This window comes from Bos taurus, chromosome 5 (assembly GCF_002263795.3).
Source record: "Bos taurus isolate L1 Dominette 01449 registration number 42190680 breed Hereford chromosome 5, ARS-UCD2.0, whole genome shotgun sequence".
NCBI classification, from domain to species: Eukaryota; Metazoa; Chordata; class Mammalia; order Artiodactyla; family Bovidae; genus Bos; species Bos taurus.
This window is the reverse complement of record NC_037332.1, coordinates 1591855-1607547: the sequence shown is the minus strand read 5'-3', so window position 1 is coordinate 1607547 and position 15693 is coordinate 1591855. Positions and strand designations below refer to the sequence as shown.

General features: G+C 40.5%; 1 protein-coding gene across 1 annotated transcript in view; it reads right to left on the bottom strand.

Moving 5' to 3' along the window:
- The window catches only part of TPH2 (tryptophan hydroxylase 2), a 103127-nt gene that overhangs the window by 37281 nt on the left and 50153 nt on the right, over positions 1–15693 (bottom strand). The window contains exon 8 of the mRNA XM_015470867.3: positions 9356–9482. Coding sequence (XP_015326353.2) covers positions 9356–9482 — 127 coding nt within the window. The remainder of the gene's footprint in view (positions 1–9355; positions 9483–15693) is intronic.

Sequence of the window (15693 nt, the reverse complement as noted above, 5' to 3'; positions counted from 1 at the left end):
ATGTAGAGCTCACTTTTTAATTCCCAGTAACGATGGTGTTCTCATCATAATATAAATAGATGATGAACACCTATAATAGCAACCATGAATATTGTAAGTGAAACATATCCAGATAGTGCAGAATAGCCTTAGCTCCAGTATCAACAATCTCAGGAGGGGGTACAGTCAGAAGAAAGAATGGCCTTGGAGCACTCAGGTAAGAAAAAGACCAAGGGCAGGGTTGGTTAAAAAAAAAAAAAAAGACAAAAGACAGAAGTGAAGCTCTAAGGGGCTGGTTAAAGAAATATAGAGCTCCTTGCAGGGCAAGACCACTTTTCAATATGCACAGAATACATAAAAGTGAAAGTAATGAGTTGGAATAGATATTATTAATTTTTAATTAAGTTACTCTCAGAAATAGCACACTAACTCATCATCCACCCAAACATCTCAATTAAGAGCATTCCTTCCAGCTTTTTGTCAGCTTTGTATCAAATGATCCAAATGCCTAAACTAGTTCAAAGACTCTACATGGAATAAATAAGCCTGGGGCTTATTTCGAGCTTTCTGTAGAGCTATTAAATGGTCATTTTTAATGTAATACATTTCAGAAAGAAGTAGAACTGGGCATAAGCTTTTTAAAAGCTGCAAGTTCCCATGCCCAGCCAGGTAGGCAAACTCATAAGAGACGGGTAACAAGCTAATGCCCTCCACAGACAGGAAAACATTCATTAGCAATCCATAAACTAATGTTACCTTTGCAATTACACTTCTAATGTGAATTACAGTCAATTGTTAGTTTAAAGCTGACTGTACATTTCATTACCACTCTCAGCAAGAGAAAGTCCCAGTTATACCTAGAAATTCAAACATATTTCATTTACAGCCATCAAAAGCCCCAAATAATACAAACTTTTTACTTGGAACAAATAAATTATTTGTTTTTATAAAGTATAAACAGAACCCTATATTGTTCATTTTTTGACAGTCCTTTCTTACAAAAAAAATCAGCTGGTGATTTTTTTTTCATTCAGAGATTCTGCTCACAATGAATCTCATCCTTTCAAAAAAACATCTAGACTTGTATCTCCTAATCTGTGCTCCTTGGAATGTTAATAGCTTGGGATGCTAATACGTCTTCCATGAAAAGAGACTTTAGCAACCATCTAATTACTGGGTTGGCCAAAAAGTTTGTCAGGTTTTTTCTGTAACATGGGGAAAACCCAAATTTTTTGGTCAACCCAGTACTTTCTTAATTTTCAAGTTCACATTTTAACATTTCTAAAATAGAGCTTCTTACAAACAATATAAAAAAATTTGCCACCTGAATCTTTTTTCCCCTTTTTAAAAAAGCTATTAATTATATGTCTTACTACCAATGTCATCTTAAGATGGAAGAAACTTCAGTGTGTAAAAACAAAATTTTTATCACTTATAAGATTCACTCTGCACATTATCTTAGGAAAGGCCCTGAAAACTCAATACTTTGAAAACAAAGTTGTTTATTTCACTTAATCTAGTTTTCCCCAAATGTATTTGTCTATGGATCCCTTCTGTCACAGAGCTCATAATAACATTTCATGAGACTAATGTTCTGGGAACGCATTATGGAAAAACTGGTTACTCCTTCCTCACCCTTGGCCAAGACTCTCTGCTCACCAGTTTCACCAAGACTCAGGGACAGAAGCTCTTCATCAGGAAATGAAGGGAAACATGTTTTGGAGTTGACAGAACTGAATAGATGACCTAAAACTCTCCGTAAAGGGAAAATTCTAACTGGGCCAGAGGCCGATTTATTCTGCTTGGAAAACATCTGTGGTGTACTCCTGCTGATTGCTTTCTCCAACAAATGATGCACAGCTTCGTCTGTTTGAAATGCCTTTATGACGTGAGAAATGAGCAGACTGAACTGAAGCCGTCTGCGTCGTGGGGTGGGAGGCACTGCATGGTGCAGGCATCCCTTTACACTCCTAACAGCTGGGGAAAGAGAAGTCGATAATCCTTCTGGGGCTAGCTCCTAAATTTACCTGATCAGCAAGTGTCTGTCTGTGCATTCCTGTAAAACTGAATGACATAAGTCGTACGGCAAGTGAGCAGGTGGCAGGAGAGTGTGAGAGCAGACACACAAAATGGGCCCAGTGACACGCACTCAGAGATACAAGGCTCCGTTTCCAGGCTCAGGAAAACCCTAAATAAACTCAGGTCACACCGCACAGTGTTTATCCGGCAATAAATACCCTGTGAGCCCAGTTTTTAGGAAAAGTATTGAATCTGGAACTAAGGCTGAAGGATTGCCATATGCCTTCTGAAAAACATACCCGAGCCTTGCCTAACAGGCACACCTGTGTACCAGGTCACTGCTTCTCTGGACCACCAGTATATCAGCAGTACCTGGGATCTCATCAGAAATGCGATTTCAGGCCCCATTCTAGACCTCGTTGCCCAGAGTCTGCCTTGTAACGAGCTCTCTAGGTTATTTTATACTCATTACCATTTGAAAAGCACTGACATAGGGAATATACCCTTTGTCTGTCTTCCTGTTTATATTGATTGAGGCCCAGATGCCGCGAAGTCAGGTGTCAATTTTGTGAAGATTGATAAATTTCAAGTTATTTTTGTCCACTAGACATGCAAATGATTTCTGCCTGGTAGAAAAGATAACTTCAAGGTTACTGTTCTTTGCTCCACAGAACATAAAACATTTGCACCTTGTTTCAGAATGCCTTCTTTCAGGGACTAGACAGTCTCAGTGTCTGAAATTCTTCTTTCAGCGAAATCTACCATTTTGCTTTTACCTCATGAGTGAGTTAAATAAATCGTCAACACATGCTCAGAACATATGTATGACAGTCATGCTTGTGACTGTTTAAAGTTGTAATTCAAAACCAGTCACCTCTCAACGGCAGTAAGATATGTATTTCTAGTGAACACAGTAATAGCTGTCTTTTCTTGGGAAAAATAGCCAGTTGTCCAGTAAGTGGTAATTGAGTATGTCCAATATGAAATAAAGGTGAATCCAGCATGGGCTGGTCCCTCTGCATGGTATAATATAATGTATAATCCAACTTTCAATACAAGGGCTGGCAACTGAGAGCCTATAGTTCTGTTTTAGCTTGCAAACAAAGATTTGTAGTCAAAGAATATTTTGTTTTATTTTTATTTTTGGATGTGAAGGCTCTTAGGTATAAGATGTACTCTGTAGTTCTCTACAGGCTCCAATACTCCTTATTATCCTATATCAGGCTATTTCAGACATCCTTGCTACTCTCTGGCTCCTGAAGGCATTTAAGTTTACAGCCCTTAAAGAAGACACTAATCTATTAAACCCATGTAAGCCAGCACTACTGTGGGAAATGGCTGGTCTGAAAATTACAGCACACACTAGGCAGGCATTATTGGGAATATTTTTGCATATCTATCATACACAGACCCTGGACAGCTATGATGAGTATGAAAAGAGTACTGCTGCCAAATCCAGTGACCTTATTCATTATCCACCAGAGGGCAAATTATTTACATGTATAACAGTGCATTTCAAATACAGTTACTGAGCATCATCAATTTATTCAGATACAAAAGAGTTTCATTTAAACAGTTCTCAGGGAGCTGCAACCATTGCCCACATAAAACAGCAGAGATAGCTTCATTCTCAAAAATGAGCATTATTAAAATGTCAAAATAAATATCATGCAGAAATATAGCAAAAAGAGGCAGTAGTTATAGGCAATAACCTGCTCCCTCTAAAATCATACCCAAAAGTTCAGAAGCAGCTTTGAACAAAACAAGAGTTTGGAGGCGTCCACCCGGCTTAGCAGAGGTTGCTTTCTTCCTTAGATGGATTTGTTGATGGCACATCACGGAAAGTTATTAAGTATCTACTTTTACCAGGCGTGACTCTCTTTTTCCTAAGTGCTTAAATTCACTAAACAAGGAAAGGGAGGCAGTATATAAACAGAGTCATTAATAATATAAATCTTACCTAGAGTAAAAGAATAATATGGGCTGTCTCATTTTTCTGCATAAATAGTGATTTCTGTGCTTTTCCATTTGTCCTCTCTATGGATTTTTCTCCTTTAGTACATCTCATCTCTCATTTTGTTCTAATACTTTTTCAGGAGACTTAATGGAAACTACTTGGAGGAAATCAGCTAATAATACCTCCGTTTCTCATCTGGACAGCTAAGAGGCCTCACTAACCACCACTCTTCCTCCACCATTGGTCTTTTTACCCCTCTCATTGAGGCCTTACCTCTTAATCTCTTAGTCCTTGTAACAGAGTCATTAAATTGAGCTTCTAGCTTCAGCATATGGCTTGACAGTCCTTAATATGTGTGCCATCCAATAGGTTATTCATTCCCAGGTTTACTATGAACTTGCCTAGCTGGAATCTGTTTTCTTTCAAGCCAAATTCCAGCAGTTTTCGATTCACTTTGTTTTAACTGAGGGATAAGATGTGGTTTTGGAAGTCAATGGCAGTACCGTATTATTTCAGCACAAAACCTCGCTAGCCTCCTCACACTGGGAATCTGTCTTCCTCTATATTCTCCCCATCATGTGGGTAAAACTTTCCAAATCTTTCCTTGGTCCACAAAATACTTTTCAAAGTAAGTGGGCAGTCTATAAAATTGAGAAAAATGGAACCGCAAGGCTTGTGAGAGACAGAAAATCAAAGAGAGTTGCTCATGCAAGATCTGCTCCAGTAAGGTCAGGAAAAGAGGAGATCAGGCTCCAACTCTCCACTGTGTTTAAAGAAACTCATAATCTTTAAGTTGAAGTCTTTTGAAAGTTGATGGTCTCCTTGGTTTTTATAACAGTCAAAGCCACTATAAGGTCCCAGACTTATTCTCTCCCTCGAGAGGCTTTTGATCCTCCTTAACCTGACTCTGCATCCCAGTCTCCAACAATGAGCTCAGAACTCAGACACACTTAAAAGACTTAAATTTCCTTCAACTATGTATCTGCTTATGTATATGAATGAAAGCTAACACTGACTCGGGGTTTACTGTATTTTGTGTACTGGATCGTGAGTTCTTTGAAGTAAGTACTACTTCTTCGCCTTTCCCCTATTCCCGCCCATGGAACCTGGGATTCTTTAGCCACTTAAAGACTATCTGTTGACTTGAATTGGCTCCTGCAGAAAAGTGGTATCTTCTAGGCAAAGAACAATTGAAAAAGAGGAAGAAAGAGAGCAAGAGAAACATGATTAGTGATCTCTAATAGATGGGATTGTTTCTGGCCACTGGGACTGAAGCAATCCACGGCCAAGGGTATCGGAACCAGGCAAAGGGATGTAAGTTCCAAAGGAAAACCTATTCTACAAATTCACTGGCCCTAGTCAAAAAGGTTTCAAGCTTTAATTGTTGGTTTTATCTTGCAAGTGTAAAAACAGAAACAAAGAAGAATGCCCCCTCAAAGATATCCCGAACCTATGAATATGCTGTCTACGCAGACATGGAGTTTGAATGGGGAAATTCATGAATTATCCAGGTAGGCCCCACATTAGCCCTTAAAAGCAATAGTCGATGAGAGACACAGAGAGATGTGACAATGGCAGGAAGATCAGAGAGATGCAACATGGCCGTGTTGATGGTGGATGAAGGGGGCCATGAGCCAAGGAATGCAGGCAGCCTTTAACAGCGGGCAAAAGGCCAGGGAACAGATTCTCCCCCAGAGCCTCCAGAGAGTGACACAGCCCTGCTGACACCTTCCTCTCAGCCCAGTAAGAAGTGTGTCACACTTCTAACTCTATGAAACTGCATTTATACTGTTTTAGATGAGGAGTAATTTGTTCATTGTAATGACAGAAAAGGTGATCCTTGGTTTCAGCATGGTCCTCTAAACTGGTAAGCAGGCCTTCCCTGTCGAGCCTCCAAACCAGAGAGATTTCTTCTCAATGAAACCATCCTTCAATCCTTCCTTCCCCCCTCTCACCTTTCAAGACTCAACACAAAGTTTCTCTCCTCTGACAAGTCTTAGTTTTATCTATATAGTCTGTGACTTTCTGAAAGGTGAGGATCCTGTCATACTCTTTGTAAATGTTAGTTTGAAAGATGGAATTAATTAATCATCGTTCAATGGAAGAGAAGATAAAAATATTTTATTGTCACTGCTTTTAAGAAAGAAATTAGATCACTCACCAGGATCCACCTACATTCACATCCATGAAGTCCTACCTCGCTCCTTCTCCTCCTCTCTTTGGACTCAGATAAACACACACACACACACACACACACACACACACACACACACAACCTGGCAGGGTTGACTCCTAGTTTGCAGCTGTTCAAAATAAGACAAGCAAGCAAACCATCCATCTCTGATCAACAGTATAAGCTACAGGGGTCAAAGGCTGAAACCAGAAAATTTCAAGGAATTTGCAAGGCACAAGGAAGTTCTGAAATGTAGCATTTAAAGCCAGAGCTAAGTTTTGAGAATTAAGTAACAGAACTTACAGTGTGGTGGTTTTAAAATACATCTACAGAAAAACTGGAAATAGAACTGCCTTATGACCCAGCAATCCTACTGCTGAGCATACACACTGAGGAAACCAGAAGGGAAAGAGACACATGTACCCCAATGTTCATTGCAGCACTGTTTATAATAGCCAGGACATGGAAGCAACCTAGATGCCCATGAGCAGATGAATGGATAAGAAAGCTGTGGTACATATACACAATGGAGTATTACTCAGCCATTAAAAAGAATACATTTGAATCAGTTCTAATGAGGTGGATGAAACTGGAGCCTATTATACAGAGTGAAGTAAGCCAGAAAGTAAAACACCAATACAGTATACTAACACATATATATGGAATTTAGAAAGATGGTAACAATAACCCTGTATACGAGACAGCAAAAGAGACACTGATGTATAGAACAGTCTTATCGACTCTGTGGGAGAGGGAGAGGGTGGGATGATTTGGGAGAATGGCATTGAAACATGTATAATATCTTACATGAAATGAGTCACCAGTCCAGGTTCCATGCAGGATACTGGATGCTTGGGGCTGGTGCACTGGGACGACCCAGAGGGATGGTACAGGGAGGGAGGAGGGAGGAGGGTTCAGAATGGGGAACATGTGTGAATGCAGAAAGTAGCACTGACGTACATACAGTATCATGTGAATACACGTCATTACGTTTATACACAATCACGTGTAAAATGGAGAGCTAGTGGGGAGCTGCTGTATAACACAGGGAGCTCTGTGATGACTGAGAGGGTCAGGATGAGGGGAGGGGACATATGCATAATTATGACCAATTTGTATTGTTGTACTGCAGAAACCAACACACCATGGTAAAGCAATTTTCCTCCAATTAAAAACTAAATTCAAAAATTAGCTATCTCTATCTCCTCTTTTCTCTCTTTCTTCCCCACTCTCTCTCCCCTTCTTCTCTCCCTCTCTCTCTTCTTAAGGAAGCCAGTTGCCAATATCCACATGGCTGAGCCATCTTGGGAGAACTTTCCCAAATCTGAAGACATCATAGGTCTAGCCCACATCTTAATAGCAACAACAGAGAGTCCCTGAGACAAAACCACTCAGCTAAGCTGCTCCCAAATCTCTAAACACAGAAACTATGACATAACAAATGTTCATTGTTTTAAGCCACCAAGTTTTGGGATTACTTGTTACACAGTAATAGATAACCAAAATACATGAGATACAATTCCTAGAGCAGAGGTTACAAATTGGAAGAACAGATCCTAATTGAGTCTACAAATATATTTTCCTCAGCTCATAATGGTAGATTATTTTCCATGAGCTAAAATTTTTAAATCATTAAATTTCACTTAGAAATCTAGATTTCCAATCTCTCTCAAATTTAGAAGATCCAGCAACACAAAGGCTTACATCCCCATCTGGCAGCCTTCTGCTGTAAAAGACACGCACTCTCCTGAGCTCCCGGCAGCCCCCTCCAACCTCTGTTCATCGCCACACTGACACCAGCAGCATGGCTATTCCACTATTTCTCTTCAAGCAGAATAATATTTCTCAGTTTCTATATCTCTATCAAAATTAGGAAATGAAAGATATACTGAAAGGGCTTTGCATCTTAAGAGATCTAGGAGACCCATTTATTTCCTGGTGGGAGTGAAGAATATTCCTGCATGCCTAATATGTCACCAATGTATGTCTGTCAAACACACAATTTAGGATCCTATTTTTCCTTCCTCCAGTAGCTTTGCTCATTGTTGTCAACAGACTGTCCCCGGTAGGTAAGTGAGTTTGTTACTCTGGCTTCTTCATATGGGGCTAGGATAAAGCAAATGAGTTTGCTGGATCTGGCTCTTCAGCAGCTTAAAGGTAGCTGCCAACATTACACCTTTCCTCTCATATGACTTGTTTTGCAAAGAACCTTGCTGAGATCATGGTATCTATTCAATCTTTCTCTGGTTTTGTACTTATAGTAATTGTTTGGCATGAGCTGCTTAATGCTGGCTCAAATTGAGTCTGAAAACCCCATACTGACTAGTCAGAAATAATCCCAAGTACAACTCCTGCATGCATGTTAAGTCGCTTTAGTCGTGTTCAACTCTTTATGACCCCATGGACTACAGCCCACCAGGCTCCTCTGTCCATGGGATTCTCCAGGCAAGAATGCTGGAGGGGGTTGCCATGCCCTCCTCCAGGGGTTCTTCCTGACCCAGAGGCCAAACCCATGTCTCACGTCTCCTGAGCACAACTCCTACTTAAATGCATACTTTTCACTATCACAAACAATTCTAGAAAATAAACATTGAACTAGAACAAGGGGCTTCCCAGGTGGTGCTGGTGGTAAAGAACCCACCTGCCAATTCAGGAGACATAAGAGATGAGGGTTCAATCCCTGGGTTGGGAAGATCCCCTGGAGAAGGACATGACAACCCACTCCTGTATTCTTGCCTGAAGAAATCCCATGGACAGAGGAGCCTGGAGAGCTACAGTTCATGGGATCATAAAGAGCTGGACACGACTGAAGCAACTTAGCAGCAGCAGCAGCAGCGCAAGAGACAGCAAACAGGCCAAATCCAGCCCACTGCCAGCTTTTATACATAAAGCTTTATTGAAATCCAACCACACATTCATTTACATACTGTCTGTGGCTGCTTTTACACCACACTAGCTGAGCTAAGCAGTTATGAAAGAGACCTCATGACCTACAAGCCTAAAACGGTTACTATCTAGCTAGCCCCTGAATGAGAAGGATGAAATACAAAAATTTTGGCAGTTAAGAAACCAAGTCCCCATCGTGCTACAGAGGAACACACACGGGGGAAATAAAGTTGCCGTGTCTCTCCAGAATGTTTGCCCTATTATTCATAGTACCTCCAAAGCTTTCTTCATCTTACAAATGGACATAAGCAGAACAGGTTTCAGGTTGAAAAGGAACTCACTGTGGCTAGTTTCTGAACATCTTCATCCGATGCTCCCAGAGATGCCAGGCCTATTTCCTGTGAAAACTGAGCAAACTTAGGGTCCGCAAGCAGAGGGACATGTCCCAGCAGCTCATGACACGTGTCTCTGACAAGAAAAACAGCACAGAGAAATGTTAGATGAGTTAAATGATCACCAGTAGAAAAAGACCTAAATTCTAAATATAACTTTGTTACTGTAATTAGTTACTGTTACTAAGTTTTACCAATCTGAAGATTTTTTTTTATCACATTTTAAGAACTGAAATCCATATGCATCCTACAACAAATGGCATCTTAAATTATATGATATACAGTACTTTAATATTTTGCTATTAATATTAAAATCTACTATTTTCAAGTAGTAGATATTTGGTAGGAGTAGATCCTTGGCATTTTGTCATATGCCAAGCAGGTGCTGAGTGTTTTGTTACATACATTGTCTCTTCTAATATTCAGAAGAAACTTGAATTAAAGTAACTTAGAATGCAACATTCTATAGATCATGGGTGGGCAACCTGCAGCTGTTGGCCAAATCTAATCTACTGCCTATTTCTGTAAAGAAAGTTTTATTGGAACACAGCCATGCCTATTCATTGATGTATTGTGTACGGCTCTTTTTCACTAAAACAGCAGAGTTGAGTAGTTGTCACTGAGATCATTTGGCCCGCAAAGCCTGAAATGTTTACTAGCTGGCCCTTTCCTGAAAAAAAGGTTGACTCTTGCTACAAACAGTCATAAAGGCAAAATCTGAATCCAGCTTATCATGATTTCTAAGCTCTTGCTCTCAACCCTTAAGTCACACTGCATCTCATGGTACACTTTTCTGGCACTGGGAAAGAGCAGAGGATCATATTGTCATCAAGTGGCTCTTCTCATGGACAAAATGTTATGCCTGTAACACAAGCAACTTCCTGGAGCCCTCACATAGGAAGACCCCCGGTCCTCTGTCTTGTACAGCCTGAACTGGGTCATAACAGAGGTTTAGAGCCTCTCATTTGCCTGGGCTTCCACTTGGAGCCAGATGACCAGGGAAAAGGCAGGTATGTGCTTCAGTGAAACAGTTTCCTGATACCAAACAACACTGCAATGCTTTCCCCTATGATTCTCTGCAAATGAGTCAAAAGGCAGACCATAGTTCATTTTCTTGACAAAACTAATGAGCCAGGTAGTAATTGAAAGATGTTTCCTGATATCGCCTGGCCTTCTCTTAAGTGTTATTTCTTCACATAGATGCTACAACATAAATGCCAGGTACCTCCACCATTAATACAAGTATAAAGCAAGCCAGAGGTTATGAGGTTGAGGCAAGGGAATGGTGGTCAAGGGGAGATGATGGATACCACCGTAAAACAGACAGCATTCCTCAGTCAAAAAACCTCATTCCCACAACTCAAACCACACGTCCAGCCCTGGCCAGCCACTTCCCGGATATATCAGGTTGAGAGGACAGCCAAACGAGAATGTGTAGACATGATACTAAAAGAAAATCCAAATTCTTTCCCCATCAACTATGTGCCGAGAGTCTCCCTTTTTGCACAGAAATTGGATTTGTGGAGAAGACTATGGCGGTTACTCTCCAATCACACTGCTTAAGGCAGACAGTCAGACTCATTGGACTTTAGTGCATAAGAGGCATTTAAATGTTATCAGAACCCCTCATTTTACCTGTCAAGAAGTTAGAGACAGAAGGAGCAAAGGAAGAAAGCTAACATAGAGTAGGTTCCTGTTATGTGCTGAGTACGGTGCTAAATGTTTTCATATCCCATTAGTAATTTCATCTTCACTTCCAAAGAAGTCTTATTAATGTGAGAAGAAGTCTTTCTAATGTGAGACCAGGGTAGGTCATGGTTACTGTGGCGGTGGATTTTTGGTGCAAAACTGGATTCACTTTTGAGCTTGTTAAATGCTTGATGAGGACAGTCTTCTATTAATATCTGCCGACGTACCAATGGAGTCCAAACACTTATAGGTAGAAGGGAAAGTGAAAAGTAGCAGTTAAAAAAGAATGAAGGAAAATGTGAGTGATCCAAAGTCTTTAAGGAGTCAATTCTCTGTGGTAGAAAAGGAGCTATCACCTGGATTTCAAGTTAAGGTGTCATTATCAGAAAACTATAACTCACAGTCAAGAGTCTTTAATAGCATTACAATGATAAGGTAATCCAACCATACATAGAAGAAAAAAGAAATTGAAATTTGAAAGACAAAAAAATCATACAACACAGCAGAATAAATTATATTGTTTCATTAAGAATGAAAGCCTGAAGCCAGAAGTCTCGCAGATTTCCTAATGAAACATTCTGAATGCCTCTGCTCTGTTCTGAGCAGAAATGCTTGCTCTGTGTTTTGCTGGTTTGTACTTTCTTCACTGCTCAGTCTCCACATAGAGAGCCCTAGAAGACACTGCTGTTCAAATCAAGCGGAGATGTAGTTTACATAGTAACCCCACTTCTCACTGAGTCAAGGCTCTGAGCACCGAAATCTCAAGACCATAAATAGAGCTGTTACATTTTATGACTTTGGTGGAATATTCTCAGAAATAAACACTGGATTGGTCTCATTCCAGGCTCTTTGGCTAAGGCACATTGTATAGAGAAAGGAAACCTAAAGTGCCTGGAAACTCTTCAACCAGCAGAGAGAGATATTTTACGTTGCTAATTAAAAAGTTGGTATTTTCTTTAGTTTCTCTGAGACCAAAGGACTTGGAAGCTGCATTGACTTCCGACTCAGAGGCTGAAAGAGGTTCCAGACTATTGGGAATCTGAGGGAGAAGGCTGAGCCTTCTCTCCAAACTTTGTATCAGTTAAGTTCTGGAGGGCTGATATCGTGCTATTTCACACTACTTTACAAAGTGCAATCCCTTTTATGTCCGGCAGCTGAAGTAGTTCATGGTCCCAACACTGGTTGTGTCATCCACAGCAGGATCCCTGAATATCTAATTATGAATGGGTTTCCGACGTGAGTTCATAACTATTGCCTGATCGCACCGCATCTCTCCTAAAACATTCAATTATCTGGCTATAATTGCACCTGTCAGCACATGCTGCCTTCAATCTCCACATCGGCAAACTTCTCTCTTTTCAACTCGGATCCCTTTGATGCATTTTCGCCTGAATAATGCTTCTCAGAGCCCTTTTCACAAAAGCACTCTGTTCGCTGGAAATATAGGAACTTTCAAAAGTGTTAACACTGTAAAACATCATGTCTCCTTTTGAAAAAGAGAAGAAGAAAAAGAAAAGCTAGAGCTGATATCAGACACTAAACTTTTTGCTGCTCTAAATTGGAATCTTCTCTGATAAGCCCTGTTAGGAGTCTAAAGCTTACAAAGGGACCTGGGCAAAACGCCCCCTGGGAATTCTTAAATCATTCTAAGGAAGTTGTGATCACTGCTGCTTGGGGAAAAAAAAAGATTCAAAACAAATCTAGCGTTCTTCTCCACTTATCAGTAGTTTTTCAAAGCTGACTCCTCCTGTCTGGTGTTGAACAACTTTTTATTTTTGCTGTAAATTAAAGCTTTTAGGAAGTGAGTGAGCATGCCGCATTTGCTTCCCATCCCCAATCAGCACATCTGTCTTTGAAACCCTATTTTGATAGGTTTTGTTTGTTCTAAATAACACAGAAGCCAACAGTGCAGCTAAATCCTGAAGAGAAGGAAAGGAAGATGGGCGTGGGGGAGGGTCGCATTGATGAAAAGAGCAGGAGGATGAGCTGGGAGCCAAAATAGTGTATTTTTTTTTTTTTTTTTTCCGGCTTTCACACAACATTTGGTGGGTAAGTGCAAGTAATCCGGGATAACACACTGGGACACATTGAGGGAGGCGGAGGGGTGACTTTGTTTTCACTTCACTAAAGAGATAATAACAGGAACTAATTTGGTATTGAGGCAATTTTTCTCCGTTCTCATTTTAGAGCCACATACAGAGTTTCTGTAGTTTTAAAATAGCAGACTGTAAAATCTGGCCCAGATCAGAGTTTAGGCAGCTCTTATGATCACTCCCTCTTATGTCCCTGTCAGAGCACAGATATATTCATATGGGGCCCTCTTTTCATAAAGCTGAGCATCTGGATATTGCCCTTGCGGAAATCTTTCCTTTTTACCCCCTAGGAATCATTACTCTTCTTCACAAGTATTCTTCTGAGACAGGCAAAAGATATTACAGTTAATTTTTTTTAATTTAGTTCAAGAAGCATTTATTGTAGAGCTATTAAATATCAAGTACTATGTTAGGAACTGAGGCTTAAAAATAAATAAGACAAAATCCTAGGATAACTCTTAGCAAAAGTCACCTCATGGTTCCATAAACAGCAAGTACTAACTTTCCTGATCCAGTAAAAAAAAAAATCTTTTCTAGTTCTTCAAGTAGCACAAAAGAGCTTCAGGGGAAATCTGTACTTATGTCTCCTGTTCCCCATCATCTTAAATATTTCTTATTTCCTGAATAAAAAGAGATTTATAACTCTTCCCCTGCTTCCTCTCCCCAAATTTTCACTAGATATTAAAGGAAGCAATGTAACATAATGGTTATCAGTTTATAATCTGGATTCAGAACAAGCCCACGCTGCACGTTCCTGTGATGACAAAGTGACTTAGAGCAGCGTGGGACAGGAGGGTTTCCTGCAATGACGGAAATATTCTGTATCTGCATCATCCATTACGGCAGCCACTTGTTACAGCTGACTATTGAACATCTTAAACGTGACCAGCACTACTGAGGAAATAAACGCATGGTTCCATTTCATTTTAATTAATAAACTTAGACAGTCACATCTCTACCACATTGGACAGCACAGATGTATTGTTTTTTCATCTATAAACTGGAAGTTATCAGGGTCCTTATCTCCTGGAGTTCTTAGGTTTTGTCCGTTTTGAATCGATTTTATCACTTCAACAAGCAGCAGTAAGTTTCTCCAGGACAGAGGTCATGCCATGTTCATTTTTGGGTTCCTGGTGCGTAGGAAAGCTGGGCACATTTTAGATGTTCAGCAACTGCTTTCTGACCTTAACAGAATAAAGCAAAGATGGTGGGGCCCCATTGCACCACAGAGAGGCAAGCATATGTTACCCCAAGCATAGTTTTCCTAATCTCCAAGGTATCATAAGAGATCAGTGAAGTCCTTGGTTTTGCTATTTTCTAGTCAACTGTCCTGATGCTGAAGCTTTAATACTTTGGCCACCTGATGCAAAGAGCTGACTCACTGGAAAAGACCCTGAGGAAAAGACTGAGGGCAGGAGGAGAAGGGGACGACAGAGGATGAGATGGTTGGATGGCATCATCGACTCAAGGGACATGCGTTTGAGAAAGCTCTGGGAGATAGAAAACGATAGGGAAGGGTAGCATGCTGCAGTCCACGGGGTCACAAAGAGCTGGATATGACTTAGCAACCAAACAACAAGTTATGCGTACATAGGGGAATGACCTGACTTCACTGATCTCTGGATTTACCATCTGTAAAATGGCAACAATCCTGCCTACCTCATAGCCACAGGCAGAATGACGCAAGCTGACAGAAGAAATGTCAGATGTCTTTTTCCTTCTTTCTTGTGGGGGCTTCTCTACCTGTTTCTCTACACGGTCGTGAAGAGGTACAACCAGTGAAGAGGTACAAGGTTACCTCTTCCTCGCCTAAAAGTCACTCACTGAATTTGTTCCGAATGTGCAATCTTAAAAAGCAAATATTCCTTAAAAAAAATTTCCCAGATCTTCTCCATCTTCCACACCATACATAAATGAGCTTCTCCCCATGACCCAGCACCGAGGGAGTATGAATTGTGAGTCTGCTGTGGGTGCTTTATGAGTGCTAATTTTGGATGACACATACCACACAAGGAAGGCACACCTTGGTGGGGGTGGAGTGATGGGGAAAAAAGAAATTCTGCTTCGAATCTGCTAAAATATATACATTTCTACAACCGAAACCTTTACCCCAAAAAATCACTACCATTAATAGCCTAAGAGAACAACAGTGCTCTAGCAGGCACGCAGGCACAAGTTAGGTTTTAAAATGCACAGGTTTTAAATAATGTATAGGGTTGTGTGCGGTGGTGGTGGAGTTCATAGAATGTCTATTGTTAGAACGCTCAGAGCTTTTGAGACAAAAGGCTTGCATAAAGATTCCTAGGGCTTATTTTTGCTTTGAGGCACCTCACAAAACTAGACAAAATACAATGACTGAAAACTTGGGAGGCTGGGTCTAGGAACATGTCCTTATAACTAAGAGTGACTGGAATGTTTCAAAACACATCAGTCTCCACATGAATTTAAGAGGTGCCAAGGGAAGAGTGGACCTATTTGGTATTTTCTATAAAGGCTTTTTCTCTG